At 44.3% G+C, this 15,313-nt stretch overlaps 1 protein-coding gene across 1 annotated transcript in view; it reads right to left on the bottom strand.

Annotated features, from left to right (window-relative positions):
• NR5A1 (nuclear receptor subfamily 5 group A member 1) overlaps positions 1–15,313 on the bottom strand; it is a 128,797-nt gene that overhangs the window by 98,145 nt on the left and 15,339 nt on the right. Inside the window, exon 2 of the mRNA XM_066579778.1 lies at positions 14,253–14,394. Within this exon, the coding sequence (XP_066435875.1) occupies positions 14,253–14,394 (142 nt within the window). The remainder of the gene's footprint in view (positions 1–14,252; positions 14,395–15,313) is intronic.

The raw sequence follows: 15,313 nt of genomic DNA, 5'->3' as shown, positions 1-15,313 counted from the left end.
TATAAAGGTTTCCATCATGTCCCCCCTCTCCTTTCTCTCCTCCTGTAACATATATAAAGGTTTCCATCATGTCCCCCCTCTCCCTTCTCTCCTCCTGTAACATATATAAAGGTTTCCAGCATGTTCCCCTTCTCCCTTCTCTCCTCCTGTAACATATATAAAGGTTTCCATCATGTCCCCCTCTCCCTTCTCTCCTCCTGTAACATATATAAAGGTTTCCATCATGTCCCCCTCTCCCTTCTCTCCTCCTGTAACATATATAAAGGTTTCCATCATGTTCCCCCTTCTCCCTTCTCTCCTCCTGTAACATATATAAAGGTTTCCATCATGTCGCCCATCTCCCTTCTCTCCTCCTGTAACATATATAAAGGTTTCCATCATGTTCCCCTTCTCCCTTCTCTCCTCCTGTAACATATATAAAGGTTTCCATCATGTTCCCCCTCTCCCTTCTCTCCTCCTGTAACATATATAGAGGTTTCTATCATGTCCTCCACCTTCTCTCCTTCTGTAAGATATATAAAGGTTTCCATCATTGCACGCGTATGAGCACCGTGTTTTTATGGAATGAATGTTGCTTTTTTGTGCACACATTATCATATTTTATAGTGCCTTTTTGTATGCAAGGCATGTGCATTTGCGTGCACCAAAAAAGCACCCATAATCCCAGACATTGAAATAATTCATTATTCTAATGAGTTCATGATTTGCTCTTCATCCTGTGCAATTACACATGTTGCACGCATCTCCTAGCACATCACGCACACATTTGCACATTCCTTTTGATTTCTAGTGTTCTGGTTTGCACATGCACAGGAAAATAGAGCATGCTGCAGGGTTTTTATCGCAACCGAAATGCGCAGGATAAAATTATAATTTTCCAATAATTACTAATCTGGGTTTATATTTCCACCATGTCTAAAAATTATGCCTCAGTAACATCCAGACTTTTAAGTCTATATTATTGCGACGTTTCAGTCATCACTGACCTTTTCCAAGTAACGGCTGTAACAATATCAAAGCAGAATTCTTTATAACATCAAGCATATCATGCAATAGCAATATATGAGAACAAGGAAATAACAAATAGAAAATTAAATCACTAATCCTGATCAAAAAAATAAAAACATAAATTACAGCTAAAACAAATCTAAAAAGTACAACAGTGATCCCAACTAATACAGAAAACTAAACAAAAGAAATATGTAGGCCCAACGGAAGCTATAATAAAAACAAAAAAATAAGTATAAAGGGCGTAATGGTCCCGATTGCGAGTAGCTGGATAATCATGTCGACGAATTTCCAGCCACCTGGATCGTTCTGACCAGACTGTTAGGAGTTGTTGGAACCAGCAGATGTGTGAGGGCACACAAGGTGACCGGGCTCAAGACACCCTTAACAGACCTCTGGGTGAGTGTCTCAATCCTGCTTTTGCTGTGGATTGGTATACTGTCCCCACTGCTGGTGTGATGGTCTGTGGGGCCATCACATACGACAGTCAGTCACCCTTAGTAGTGGTACGAGGGACAATGACGGCTCGGTGATATGTTCAGGACATCCTGCAGCCACATGTGTTCCTCTCATGGCGGCTTCCAAGAGGCATTTTCCAGCAGGATAATGCTCGGCCGCACACAGCAAGGGGGGTCATAGGAATGCCTCCACAACATTATCACACTTCCATTACTTGCCCGATCACCAGATTTATCGCCAATATAACATATATGGGACCATCTGGGAAGCAAACTTCAAAGGCTACGAGTTTGCACAATTTTGGGACTCAGTTGCAGCAAACGTGGGCCATATGCCGCAGGTTACAATATGGAACCTGCACGCCTCCATGCAAACTATAACATCTTATATTCAAGCTAAAGGCAACCTAACAGGGTACTACAGCCTCCAAGCCTGCCCATATCACATCTTGTATCCAAGCTAGAGGTGGTCCAACAGGGTGCTAGAGCCTCCAAGTCTGCCCATATCACATCTTGTATCCATGCTAGAGGCAGCCCAACAGGGTACTAGAGCCTCCATGTCCGCCCGTATCACATCTTGTATCTAAGCTAGAGGCGGTACAACAGAGTACCAGAGCCTTCACTCAGGTGTTCAGTTTTCCGCCATAAATTATCCTTTTTCTCTCATATTGCAATAACTTTTAACAACATTACAATCACATGTATAACGTTTCATTCGATTTCAACAACTCCTTCTAGGGGCTTGATTTTTTTTTTATTGACAATGAGTGTACTTCAACCATTTAAAGACCAAGGGCAGTAAATTTACAGTGCTTGGTCCTGGGTTTTATTCCCGGCCAATAGCAAATGTATGACGAGGGATTAAAGCTCCTATAATTAAGCAGGAGCATGTCGGGTTCTCAGCAGTCAGTCACAGCCAAGGACCTTGAGTAGAAAGTCGAAGTGGTCTTTCACCACTTCTGCCTTTTCCTTTACAGGCTACAGAGTTCTCAATGAGTTATGTAGCGCAGAGAGAAAGCAGAGCGCAGGATCGTAGCAGCCCCACATCAGCTCTGCCAGTGACTATTGTGACTACGGGGGGATGATTTTCCCTGTAACTGGGGCTCTTATGGATGCCCCAGCTACAGTGGAAAAGTGTGAAATAAAAAAAAAAATGTGAATGACCATCAGAGGTCTTACATGTCATGGAGGACAAAAAAAATAGTTACAAAGATACATTTTAAAAAAAATTACAGAATAAAATACAAATATATACATAGGAAAAAGATTGACCCATCACCGATGCCAACCAAAACCGTCACCATATGCACTCTGTCATCCAAAACTATACAAATTATCTATCAAAATGTCCGCTAAAATAAACTACAAGAATCGGTTCCTCATTTTATTTGGTAAATATACAAATTTTAAAAAACAACAGCTATGAATTTTTTCAAAAATTTGTTTTTTTTAGCTTTTTCTCCTCTATAAAACTGAAGAAATAAAATAGTTCTATATGTCACGGGGGGGGGGGGGAATGGAGCAAAAATCATTTTGATAGCTGAAAAAAAATTAGGGCAGCAAAACCACCACGTGGGTAAAATCTCTAAAAAATAAGTGTCTGGTCCTTTTGGGCTTAAACAGCCTGGTCCTTAAGGGGTTAATAAAAAAAGTTGCATGAAGAGTAGGAGGCATGCCAGTAATTTTTTCTATAGTTATACGTCCATGGGTTGAAGTATTCTCACCACTGAGCACCTTGATTATTCCTGCATGATGGCCACCGGTTCACAAGCGAAAGTATTTATTGAGCACCGACAGCAATTATCAGCAACTCAGATTCTAATTTGTTGTACAAAGAAATTTAAAGGCAGATAATTTGTTCCAATCCATATAGTAAATTAATTAATTTAGATAGTAAATAGCGCTGTCTTGTTTCTATACATAGCGAAATAATGAGAAAGGCAAGAATGAAATTTCGAGAGGGAAACAAAGTGTTCTTTGGCTTTTGAGTATACCTTTTGCATAGCATCACTAATTGAACTTTTAGTCGCGGCAGAAGTCATTAGTACTCTATGTGGTGGAATAAGTTTTTTTTATTCTATGTTGAACCTGTTCTACTATTCATCCTGAGACTACAACTAGGAAATCATTTTGTTTCCTTTTCAGCATTCAAGGTCAGGCGACAGCTTGCTTGTATAGACTTTAATTAAACTGCAATGATAACGTGAAATCCTGGTTGCTTTCAGTAAAAAGTGCTAGCTTTGTTATTAAAGGGGCTGTCTCTTCAGAAAACTCCCCTTTTGAGAATGTTCCCCGGCTTTGCTTGGCACACGGTGGATGTTGCCGAAAAAGCTAAGCAATTCGCGTGCAACAAGTGGAAAAAAAAGGTCACTACTAGAGATGAGCGAACGTACTCGTTACGAGTACTTACGCACCCGAGCACCGCCATTTTCGAGTACAGCGGTACTCGCGCGTAAAGATTCGGGGGGCGCCGTGGCGGCACGGGGGGTAGCAGTGGGGAGTGGGGGGGAGAGGGAGAGAGAGAGGGCTCCCCCCTGTTCCCCGCTGCTCCCCCCCGCACCGCCGCGCCTCTCCCCGCTCCCCGGCGCCCCCCGAATCTTTACGTCCGAGTACTGAAGTACTCGAAAATGGCGGTACTCGGGTGCGTAAGTACTCATTACGAGTACGTTCGCTCATCTCTAGTCACTACACACAAGTAGCCTCTGTTGGCCAATGGTGGAACCACTTTTAGGGTCTCGAATCGCAAGACCGTTCATCTAATCACGCCATAACTCTAATCATTTGCATCATTGGGATGGCCACTGTATGGGGATATGTAGGGTTGCCTATTAGAGATGAGTGAGTACCGAAATGCTCGCGTCCGCGTTACTCGAGTCGAACTTTTCGTAAAATTCGAGAGCTCTACTCGAGTAACGAACCCTATTGACTACAATGGGAGACTCAAGCATTTTTGTATGTGGGACGCCGGGTGCCGAGCTTTTTTTTTTTCTAGGTCTCTCTCTCTTCCTCTCTCAGGGAGTGGCCAAAACAGGCACGTCACAGTGGGGAGGGGCCAAAAACTGGGGCAGGGTTGAACACAGCTTGATGCTCGTTCGAGTAAAGAGCACCAACAAGTATTCTAATGCTCGAACGAGCACCAAGCTCGGCAGAGTATGTTCGCTCAACTCTATTGCCTATGTAATACATGGATGGCGTTAGTGCGCCAGAATAGGCATGGCTTTGATACAGTGACATTCTGGCTCTCAAGTGGTGGACTACCCTCTACGATGTTCCTATCTGCTTATTCCTGAAGACAACCCCAATATAGTAGAAGTGGAATACATTGACTGAAGGTGGTGGCTTGAGTAGTTTTTCAGTGGATCTTGATATTTCGAATTTGAAATTAGCTGTTTTGGCCACTTCAGTCTGTAATTTACCTCTGTAGTTGGTGTTATTATACTAAATAGGAATATTAAAGGGCATGAATTATCAAAAAATTACAAATTATGGTATTTTTGTTGTATTATTTTATGTGGCTGTCCATGTTCCCTTGCTGGTTGCTAGGGTTCAATTTGCTTGAGTTGAGGAGCTACACATTCTGCATCTAAGCTTCCTTTTTTCTGAAGTCTACAGTTTCAGTGCCTAGTCCCCTCCCACTATGACCTGGCAGCTAGCACCTCCTCTTTTTCTGCTATTTACAAAAAAACTCCATGGCATCTCCAACTTTTATTAAGAGATTTTTTAATATATTATTATATCTGTACCATATAAGTTATGTTTGCTTCACAGGGGCAGAGGAATCAAAAGGAAACTAGAGTGCCTTCGCCGACTTGACTCCTTAAAACATAACTTTTAATACTTCTAATGTTTAAAGCCTTCAATTTTAACATTAGAAGTATTAAAAGTTATGTTTTAAGGAGTCAAGTCGGTGAAGACATATAAGTTATGTTCCAATCAAGTTCATGTTTGGACAATCAGACCTGTAAACAGATGTTTCGGTCTGAAGGAACTGGCTCCTCCACCCACTGGTTCACGTGCTGATGCCACTCTTTAATGGTCAACTTGACTAACCTCTAGAGATGAGCGAGCGTACTTGCTAAGGCAAATTACTCAAGCGAGTATTGCCATTTTCGAGTACATGCCCGCTCGTCCCAAAAGACTCGGGGGCCCGCGGGGGGTGTGGGAGAGCGGGGAGGAATGGGGGAGGGAGATCTCTCTCTTCTCCCCGCTCCCCCATGCTCACTCCCGCAACTCACCACTCACCCCCACCGACCCCTGAATCTTTTGGCACTAGTGGGCATGTACTCGAAAATGGCATTACTCGCTCAAGTAATCTGCCTTAGCGAGTACGCTCACTCATCTCTACTAACCTCTTTGGCATTATTAACTCTCAGAGGTCTCTACTTGAGCTCTGGTAGACAGCACAGCACTCTGAAAGTTTTACACCACAAGGACAGCTACATTGCACAACTCTTGCAGGAGCAAGAATCAGCTGCTCGTTGCATCTGTAACTTAGAAACTTGAGCATGCAGAAATGCTCTTTGAAAGACATTCAATTTGCATGGCTCTTCATTTCTGCAACATGCACACTAAGCCCCTGCCATACAATGCTCACCATTGCACTGCTCAGTCATTTTAAAGTGACAGTGCATATTTGAAATTCCCCCAAATATTACAATCCTCAGAAATGCTAAATATTTCAGTTTCCAAAATAATGATGGATTTATATAGTCCTCGGCATCCCAAAAGATTAAAGAGTTCCTGCACTTTTGCTTCGTAATGCTCCTGCTTTGTCAGCCATTTTCGGCATCTTCCAGCAGTTGAAGATGAGAGCATATAGCCCAATATAACACTCAGCTACTGAAAGGAACCGAAAACGGCGGACGAGGCAGGAGCGCTCCAAAGTGAGGGTACAGGTACTCTTTAAGCACATGTTCAGCATGCAAACTAGATAATAAAGTGGCAAGACACCCATGCAAACCCTTACAATGAGGTACAATGTAATGTTTATTAAAGATTGATTTGGGACAAGGGGAGAGGGGCATGGGGTGCTGGCTACACTGTCAGGACCTGTATGCTGGGGGTCAGATTGGTGGTTACAATGTAGATAGGACCTGTATGCCGGAAGGGCAGGTTACACTTTCATAAAGGCCTGTATGCAGGGAGGAGTTGTCAGAGTTACTTGGTGATTAGGACCTGTAAGTTTGGGGTTTGTAACTCATATATGTTTTAGGGTGTTTGTATGTACAGAAAAAAACCACTGCTCTGGGGTCTGTCATTTTTGGTGGTCTAATGTGGTCTGGAGTCTGTATATAGAGGAAAGTCTGTATATTGGGGCTTTCTAGCCTTGGTCAGTATCTAGGATGTGATCTGCATCCATTTTGGGGTCTGTTGAAGGGAATCACATGTACTATTTGGGATTAAAATGCCATCGGTGGGGGAACTTTGCACGTGGATTGCTTTTTCTTTTTTTCTTCTCAGTGGGGGCCATGACACAACATCGGGTCACATAACAGTCATCAATGACAGCTTTTCTTTTCCTAATGGAACACATTACTTACAATGGGATCCATCAGTGGCCAACATGATGTCCACCTTTTGACAGAAATAAGAGTGTTGCATGCCGCACTATTTTTTTGTCAATTTCTGAAGAGACTGCCAATGATAGAATGAGCAGAGACTTATTTTGTTGGCATTGATTACTTCCTTGAGGGTGCTCAGTTTTAGCTTTTAGTCCATTAGGGGGTACTTGACTTGAAAAAGCTGAGAAACACTGCTGTAGACTAAGGCAGGGTTAGCATAGGGGCTGGAGGATTTACTAACTGCTCTACTGTACTTCTGCAAGCCAGATAAGGCAAGATATTAGTATTATACACATAGATAAGGCTCTCTTTGCATCTGTATCTGGGCGAGTAGGCTGCACACCATCACATCCTGGAAATGGTCTAATTGACCTTCCTCTATCGATTGACTCCCAGTCATTGCAGCTGCCATAAAGCACACCCTGCTGTACTGCCTGTTCAAACAATGCAAGAAAGAAGTCTGTGCCTACATAATGGTTAACCCCAGGGGAAGGTTTTAAAGTAACCCTCCAGTCAAGAAATCAAAATAGATAAGTAAGCCATTATTTACAGGAGATGATTACCTGCAATGTTTTTGTCCTCAGATCTTGCTCCTTGGCTCCTTTTTAACTGAACTCTATTGGGACACAGCTGTGACTATAGTTTAGCCTAATCTGAAGTAGTCTGGGACACACCCCTCTCCCATCTCATCATTGGTCCGGGCTGTTTCCCCTGTTGTCTGAACCAAAGATGAGACAGCGGGTGGGGCCAAGACTACTACAGATTCATATTCATTTTTGAGTGGGAAAAAAAGTAATTCTGCCATTTTTGGGCGGGAATGTTTTTACAGCATTCACAAAACAGTAAAAATAACATTAAAGGGGGTTCCAGAGTTATTACTTTTATATAGTTTTGGGCCCCTCTACCCCAAACTATATAAAAGTAATATATTCAATGTGGTGCTGGACCACCCTTTCCATTATGGGATCTGACAGGTGGAACCAGAAGATCTGGTGATGTCACATAAACCTGTCACATGAGCTTCTAATGTAGAAGCCAGCCTCAAGGCTAGTCCATGGGACATCCCTGACAGACTCCCATTGGCTGCAGCGGTCATGTGGGCAAACAAAGCATGTCACCGCTGCAGCCAATGCAAACAGAGACAGGAGCAGCGCATAGCGGGAGGTGCGTATGGGAGATTTTTTTTAATGTTATGTGTCCCCCACAGCCACCAATGTTTATTGTTCTCACAAAACCCCTTTAAAATTATTCTGTATTTATTCTGTGGATCAGTATGATTATTTATGACCAAATTTATTACGTTTTTTTTTTATGTTTTACTACTTTACAAAAAAATTGCTTCCAATCACCATATTCAGAGACCCGTAACTTTTATATCATGTTTCATTACCCATCGATGAGGCTCTGCGTGGGCCATTTTTGGAGGCACAAGCTGTAGTTTATGCTGGTACAACCTTTTAACCCCATATTCTTCCATTTTTGGGGGGGGAGATGGAGTGACAAAAACCCCACAATTCTAGCACTGTGTTTTTGGAATTTTTTCCTGGCGATGTTCACTATGCAGGATAAATTCTGGGATATTATATTAGATCAGACTTTTATGGATACAGCGATACCAATTATGCTTTTTTATTGGGGCAGATGGGCGTAAACTTAATTTTTTTTGTTATATTCAAAAAAACTTTTAACTTTTTTCCACCTGTTCCCCTGTGAGACAATCAGAGCCTGAATGTAGTCAAATGTGCAGAAATGATATGCCCCATTATTTCTCTTTTGCATAGATGAATATTATTATCCCCTTAGGCTTTGTTTACGCGGGGTAGAATTGCTGCAGAATTTTCGTGAGGACCCTCCGCATGGAAATTCCGCTGCATTTACAGTAGCAGCAAAGCGGATGTGATTTTGAAAATGCTGTGGAAATAACTCGAACAAAACCCGTGCAGAAACTTCCTTGCTGCGCGGAATTCATTTCCATGATATTGTCAATTCCATCACTGTTTCCGCTACAGAATTTACCTGCTTTCAATGGGGGGGTGAATTCCGCACAAGAATTTACGATGAAAACCGCTTTAAAACCCTGCACCAAATGCGGGTTCGGAGGCACGGCTGATCTGTAGTGGGATGTCTGCTGCAGACATTTGTCTGGCTGTTCCGCCCGTGTGAACCCAGCCTTAAGGACGCAGCCTAGTTTAGTAGTTAAAGATGCAACAATTTTTGGGATATTTTTTAAAACCCTTAATTTTTTCACGTTTTGCTATCAAGATAGCCGTATAAAAGCTTGTTTGTTATGTGGTGAGCTAGAGTTTTTATTGGTACCATTTGGACGTACATATAATGAATGTATTGTAGAACTTTTAGGCTTTATGTCCACGGACGGGTCGGAGCCCGCATAGGAATCCAACCCTGCCCGTGGCCAAGGATCCTGCATACCTGTCCGGGTCTTCTTTTTTCACTACTGTGAATCTGTGCGGAAGTGCCGCCTGGCATGCCAGCGCACATGCACAGTACAGGTTTTTTTTTTTCAAATGCCTGTTTTGCGGCAGATCGGACAGCTTTCATTGACTTCAATGGAAGCCGTCCACACGGAATGCACACTAAAATGGAACATGCTGCGATTTGCTTACTGCATCAAAAGGTAAATTCAGCTGCGGATTTCTATGCTTCCCTATTGGTGGCTTGAATTGAGGATCTTCCACGCAGGTGGCCCGCGAGGATTCCGAAAATCAAATCCGCCCTGGGACATTGGGCCTTATTCATTTTTTTTTTGGTGAGCAGCTTTTTCTTTTTGCTTTTTTACAGCATTCTCTATGCAATACAAATGACTTGTTTTGGTGGACCAGTACAATTATGACAATACCAATAGACCCATAACGTTTTTATTTTTTCATGCAAGGAGCTGTCTGAGGGCTTGCTTTTTTGTTTGTGAGGAGCTGTAGTTTTTATTGGTACTGTTTTAGGGCTTATTCAGACGTGCGTAAATTGGCAGAGAAGTGCACTGAGCTCTCGCCCCCTCTCCGCCCTCTATTTGCAATAGGAGGGGCAGGTGAGGAGTGAAACCTAGCTGCGCACCCATCCCGCCCTCCCATTTGTGCATGTGCTGCCCTAAGCGTGGTACAACGCCTCCACTGATTTCAATGGGGCTTCGCAGACCGGCGCTCGAACGTGGTGTTTGTAGCACACGATTTGCATTAAAACACACTGTCAAACACTGTAGTATGCGTTCGAAAATGCCATGCGAATTCGGGGTTAATCGTCACATATTGTGTGGCAGGTTAATATTCTATTTGTTTATTTTACTATTACGATGGGGTCATGAGCCTCCTGCAGACGGCCGGGTCAGATCCCGCTGTGAGAATTCTCGCAGCGAGATGCGACCCGTGACCCTGCAGTGACCACCGTGGCTCACCTCCTCCTGGCGTCTCCTCAGCTCTGCTATGTGCCAGCTACCGCCCAGCCGGCAGAGTCGGCGTGTCAGCGGTGACTTTTCTGTCCGTGCCTCTGTGAGGCTCGCACAGAACTAGAACATGCTGCGATTTGTTTACCGCGTGAGTTTTCACGCGGTCAAATCGCGGCTGTCCATATAGGATTGCATTATCTAATGCAATTCTATAGCAGCGGGCGCAGGAGGAAATGCGGAATGGGCTGACAACATACGGGCTGGAATGTGTGAATAAGCCCCTATGGCCGGTTTCATGCGGCCGAGAAACTTGAGCGAGATATGTGTGTTGTGAGACAGACAAATGGCGCACAAATATGAATCCCGTTCTTTTGAATAGACTCATACACTTGAGCGATGCTTTCGCTGCATGTCTTATTCTTTTGCGTCCCTCAGAACACATCGCCATTGTTTTCAATGGGACAGTAAAAAACATTGCACGGCGTTGAAAACCATGGGAAACACTTGCTGTTCCTCCTGCATGGCTGTCGGAGTATCGCTACTTTACTGAAATCATGGGAGGCGCTTTTGACAGAAAAACGTCTCACATTGCCGTGAAAATGTGTTCGCCTGTGTGTAGGTCGCCCCAACCACATGTTTCCTCCATGTCTGGTCATGTGACAGAGTCTGCTTCAGCAGCAGGGTCACATGACCACTCAGACTGATGGAGCCGCGGCACAGGGTGTGTACACTACTGTCTCTGCTCTCTTGCGGATGAAAGTCGTAAGGAACACCCCTTCTTAGGGCGGCGTTACACGAGCGTGTCTGCGCACGCAAAATCTGCACGCGCTAAACACAGAATACCACCTACTGATATTGTGCGCTCATACAAATAGGCCCCATTCTATTTTCTTGTGTTTTGCACAGCAAAAGTGCCATGTGAGTCTTTGGGAGGTGCAAAAATACGCACGGTAGGGGGCCTTCACACTTAAGGGAAAATTGCACGTTTTGGGGCGATGCAAGAGTGAGTGAAAATGCTTTTCAATGGTTCAATGTTTTCTGCGTTTTTGCTTTTTTTTATCACCCATGTTTCCGTATGGAGACTTCGTTTTATCACATCGCACAAACTTGCAATTTTCTTGCGATGCGATTTTAACATTAAAGACTCCTATTGTCTATCGCAAGAAAATCGCAAGCGGCAGAGATTTTTTTGCAAGAAAAAGCATCGCTGACGCTCAGGCATCTCATAAGCAAAATTGCGATATTGCCACGATTTTCTCACGGTGATATCGCAATCGTCCGCATGAAGGAGCCCTAAGGGCTTATTCACATGGACGTATATCAGCCACCTGGCCAATATATGCTGCCCCTCTCTGCAAGGGGAGGAGGCAGGATGGGTGGGATGCTGAGCTCCCGCCCCCTGCTGCTGTTTGCAATGGGAGGGGCGGAGCTAAGCGTGAAAACCCCGCTGATATATATGTCCATGTGAATAAGCCCTAAAGGTGTGACACTGCACAAAATGCAGGAAAAAGAAGGCTGCCGAAGCTTGTTAGGCTTTAATTAGCCAAGAAATCCACGGAAAAGCTATGTCACACGGGTGTGTAAGAGATGGCCTTGCATCCTCAAAAATGACAATAATTGCGCAAACACGCGTGCAACATGCCGATTACGTACCACTTCAAACCTCATTAATGCACAAATACGCTGAGGTGAGCATTTTTGCGCATACACTTGTGTTGCCCAGAGCAACACAGGGCATAAATCCTATGAAGTGCCTTACGGTTTATTGGGCGGGCACTCTTAAAAAAATAGTCGCCCGGAGCGAGTATCAGGTGAATACGAAGGGTGTCATGCCCTTTTCATCAAAAATTGCTCGCACACTCGGTGTGCAAAAAGTAAAATGTAGCGATAGCGCACAAAAGCACTATGTTCACGGCGCAAATAGGTTGCACCTAGTCACGCCTTTTTATGCACATGCGCTCATGAGAAGGGGCCCCAAGGCTAACTTCACATTGGCGAGGGCGATACCGGGGCGTGAATAACGGCCTGATATTGCCCTTGCCATTCATGTGAAAACCGTCTCGCATCGCTGCATGAGTTCGGCAGCGGATTGCAGAGTTCTCCTATCGCTTTCAATGCCGCAAAAATTATAGTATTTTTCCAAAAATGAAAAAAAAAACTGTGAATTTCCCCTTAAAACTGCAAATTTGATCCATTTGCCATTAAAGAAGTTGTCTCAAGAAAACAGGGGTTAAACAACAGTCACGTTTTATAAGGGGTTGGATGTCTTTATGGAGTCTGAAAAACCTGGTTGAGAAACCGAGTGGCAATTGCATCTATATCAGTTGTCACCCAGATAAATATGACTAGTTGTATACAAATCGTGACTCTTTGTAATAGTACATTTCTCCTGCGCAGTTGTTATTGTCAGTCCCATAGACTTTGAATGGGGCAGCAGGACCTATAATCAACTGCTGTCCATTCAAGCTTCTCCTAGCCGCAGTCTTAGGCTGGATTCACACAGGGCGGATTTGCCGCGGTTCTGCCGCAGCAGATCCGCCCGCGGGAAAACCGCCCGCGGCCGCTAATCTCGGGATTAGCCAGCCATGTGAACGAGGTTTCTCAGAAACCTCGTCCACACGGGACGACTAATCCGCTGCGGTAAATCCGGTTGAAACCGCAGCTGCGGCCGCCGCAGCCGCGGTTTCAAAAGAAGCAGCATGTCTGTTTACAGTCAGTTTTTGTTTATTTATGTTACGGCCGCGCTCTCCTCTATGGGAGCGCCGGCCGCAATGGAAAAGCATGCGGCCGGACCGCTTTAAAGCTGCCGCGGCTTAAACCGCGGCGGTTCTCCCGGCGGAAGTCTCGCGCTTTTTGCTGCGGCCAAACCGCAAGATTTCCGACGAAAATACGCCCCGTGTGAACCCAGCCTTATAGCCAGGGAGAAAAGGAGATCTGGATTCCCCTCTAGCAATCAGTGGGGTCCCAGCAGTCAGACCCCCACCAATCTTTCATATGTTACCTATCCAGTGGAAAGGTGATAAATACTTCAAGCTGGAATATAAAATAAATCTTGTTATTTGTATAGCACCAACTTATTCCATAGCACTTTCAGGTAATTTAGTTATTACCCCCACCAAGCAGAGTACTCATTTTACCGACCTCGGAAGGATGGAGGGCTGAGTCAACCTTGGGCCGGCTACCTAAACCAGGGGTCCCCAACTCTAGTCCTCAGGGACCACCAACAGGTCATGTTTTCAGGATATCCTATGGTAAGAAGCCCTGTGGCAATGTCTGAGGCACCGACCATAATTACATCACCAGTTCAATTCTGAGAAAATCCTGAAAACATGACCTGTTGGTGGTCCCTGAGGACTGGAGTTGGGGAACACCGACCTAAACCATGCAGGGATTGATCTTGCAACCTTCAGGTAGTGAGCAAGAGTTTAGGATTGCATTTCTGCTGCCTTAGCAGTCTGCACTACACAAAGGAATTGTACATTTTGGGTAGGCCCTTTCCTTTGTGTTAATAGGGCACACAAATGTCATCCAATTAAGACCATCCTTTGATAGAGCACAGGGATTATACGTAAAGTGGCTCCAAATTTGAGAAACCATTGATTTCAGTAATCAGAGACACTTTTCCTTAAGCTACGTTTCCCCTTTACATCCAAGGGCCCTTAAGGAGTCATTATATACCCACATGTAATCATGTTGCTACTTTATTTGGCCATTTTATATATTCTGAAGACAGTAACACAAGTAACCACTGAGAACGTATTGACCAATTTTCCGATAAAGTCCCAATAGTTATAAAATGTACAGCAAATCTCTATATAATCGTCTTACCTTCCAGTCGCATTCCTACACTTAAACACTTTTGGAAACGGCAATACGGACACCTCTTTCTTTGAGTTTTGTCTATTTTACAGCTTTGGTTTTCTGTGCAGGTATACCGCTTGTTATTTTGGACGGTCCTCTTGAAGAAACCCTGTATTATATAAGGAAAAAAAACCAACCAGTTATGAAGGACATATTTCACTAATACAAAGAAAAAACTTCAGGTATTGTACAAAAAATATACGAACATTACTCATAATACTTCCTCTTCTTCTGACTAACCATTTGCATAGACACCAATATGGGTTCTCTTGTAGAGATTCAGTTGTGTCACCGATATGATACAAGAAGGGTATCATTTCTCCTTAGGGCTCAGTCACACAGGCGTTTTTTCGCGCGATTTGCGGATCGCATAACGGATGCGCATCCGCAAATCGCATGACCGAGGCTGACGATTCGGCGAAAAATCTGCACCTAGCAGCGTTTTCAGCGAAAGGGCCCGATCAAACGAGCGCTGCCCGCTATCCTCTGCCACAGCTGTGGCAGAGGAAAAAAATGTTCGCCCATTGAATTTAATGGAGCCAGCAATACAGCCGGCTCCATTGAAAGCAATAGGCTGCCGACAAGCGCTGTATGAGTTTTCGGGGAAGGGCTGAAAATATAGGCCCTTCCCTGAAAAGCATCCTAAAAATGTGTAAAAATAAAAAAAAATGTATACTTACCTTTTTGCTGCAGAAAGAGTTCAGCTGCGTCCGGCCGGCAATTCTCCTGAACTGCTTTCTGTAGTATTCCGCAGGAGGGGATTTAAAATCCGCGGCTGCTGAATGGGCTGCCTCTGATTGGTCACAGCCCTCAGCCAATCAGAGGCAGCACTCACTCTCCCATTCATGAATTCATGAATGGGTGAGTGAGAGCTGTCTCTGATTGGCTGAGGGCTGTGCCCAATCAGAGGCAGCCCATTCAGCAGGTGGGGATTTTAAATCCCCGCCTGCTGAATACTACAGAAAGCAGTTCAGGAGAACTGCCGGCCGGACACAGCTGAACTCCGACTGCAGCAAAAAGGTGAGTAT

The sequence above is a fragment of the Eleutherodactylus coqui genome, chromosome 10 (genome assembly GCF_035609145.1).
Source record: "Eleutherodactylus coqui strain aEleCoq1 chromosome 10, aEleCoq1.hap1, whole genome shotgun sequence".
Taxonomy (NCBI): domain Eukaryota; kingdom Metazoa; phylum Chordata; class Amphibia; order Anura; family Eleutherodactylidae; genus Eleutherodactylus; species Eleutherodactylus coqui.
Note: the sequence above shows the minus strand (reverse complement) of the source record. Positions and strands in the feature narration are given on the sequence as shown.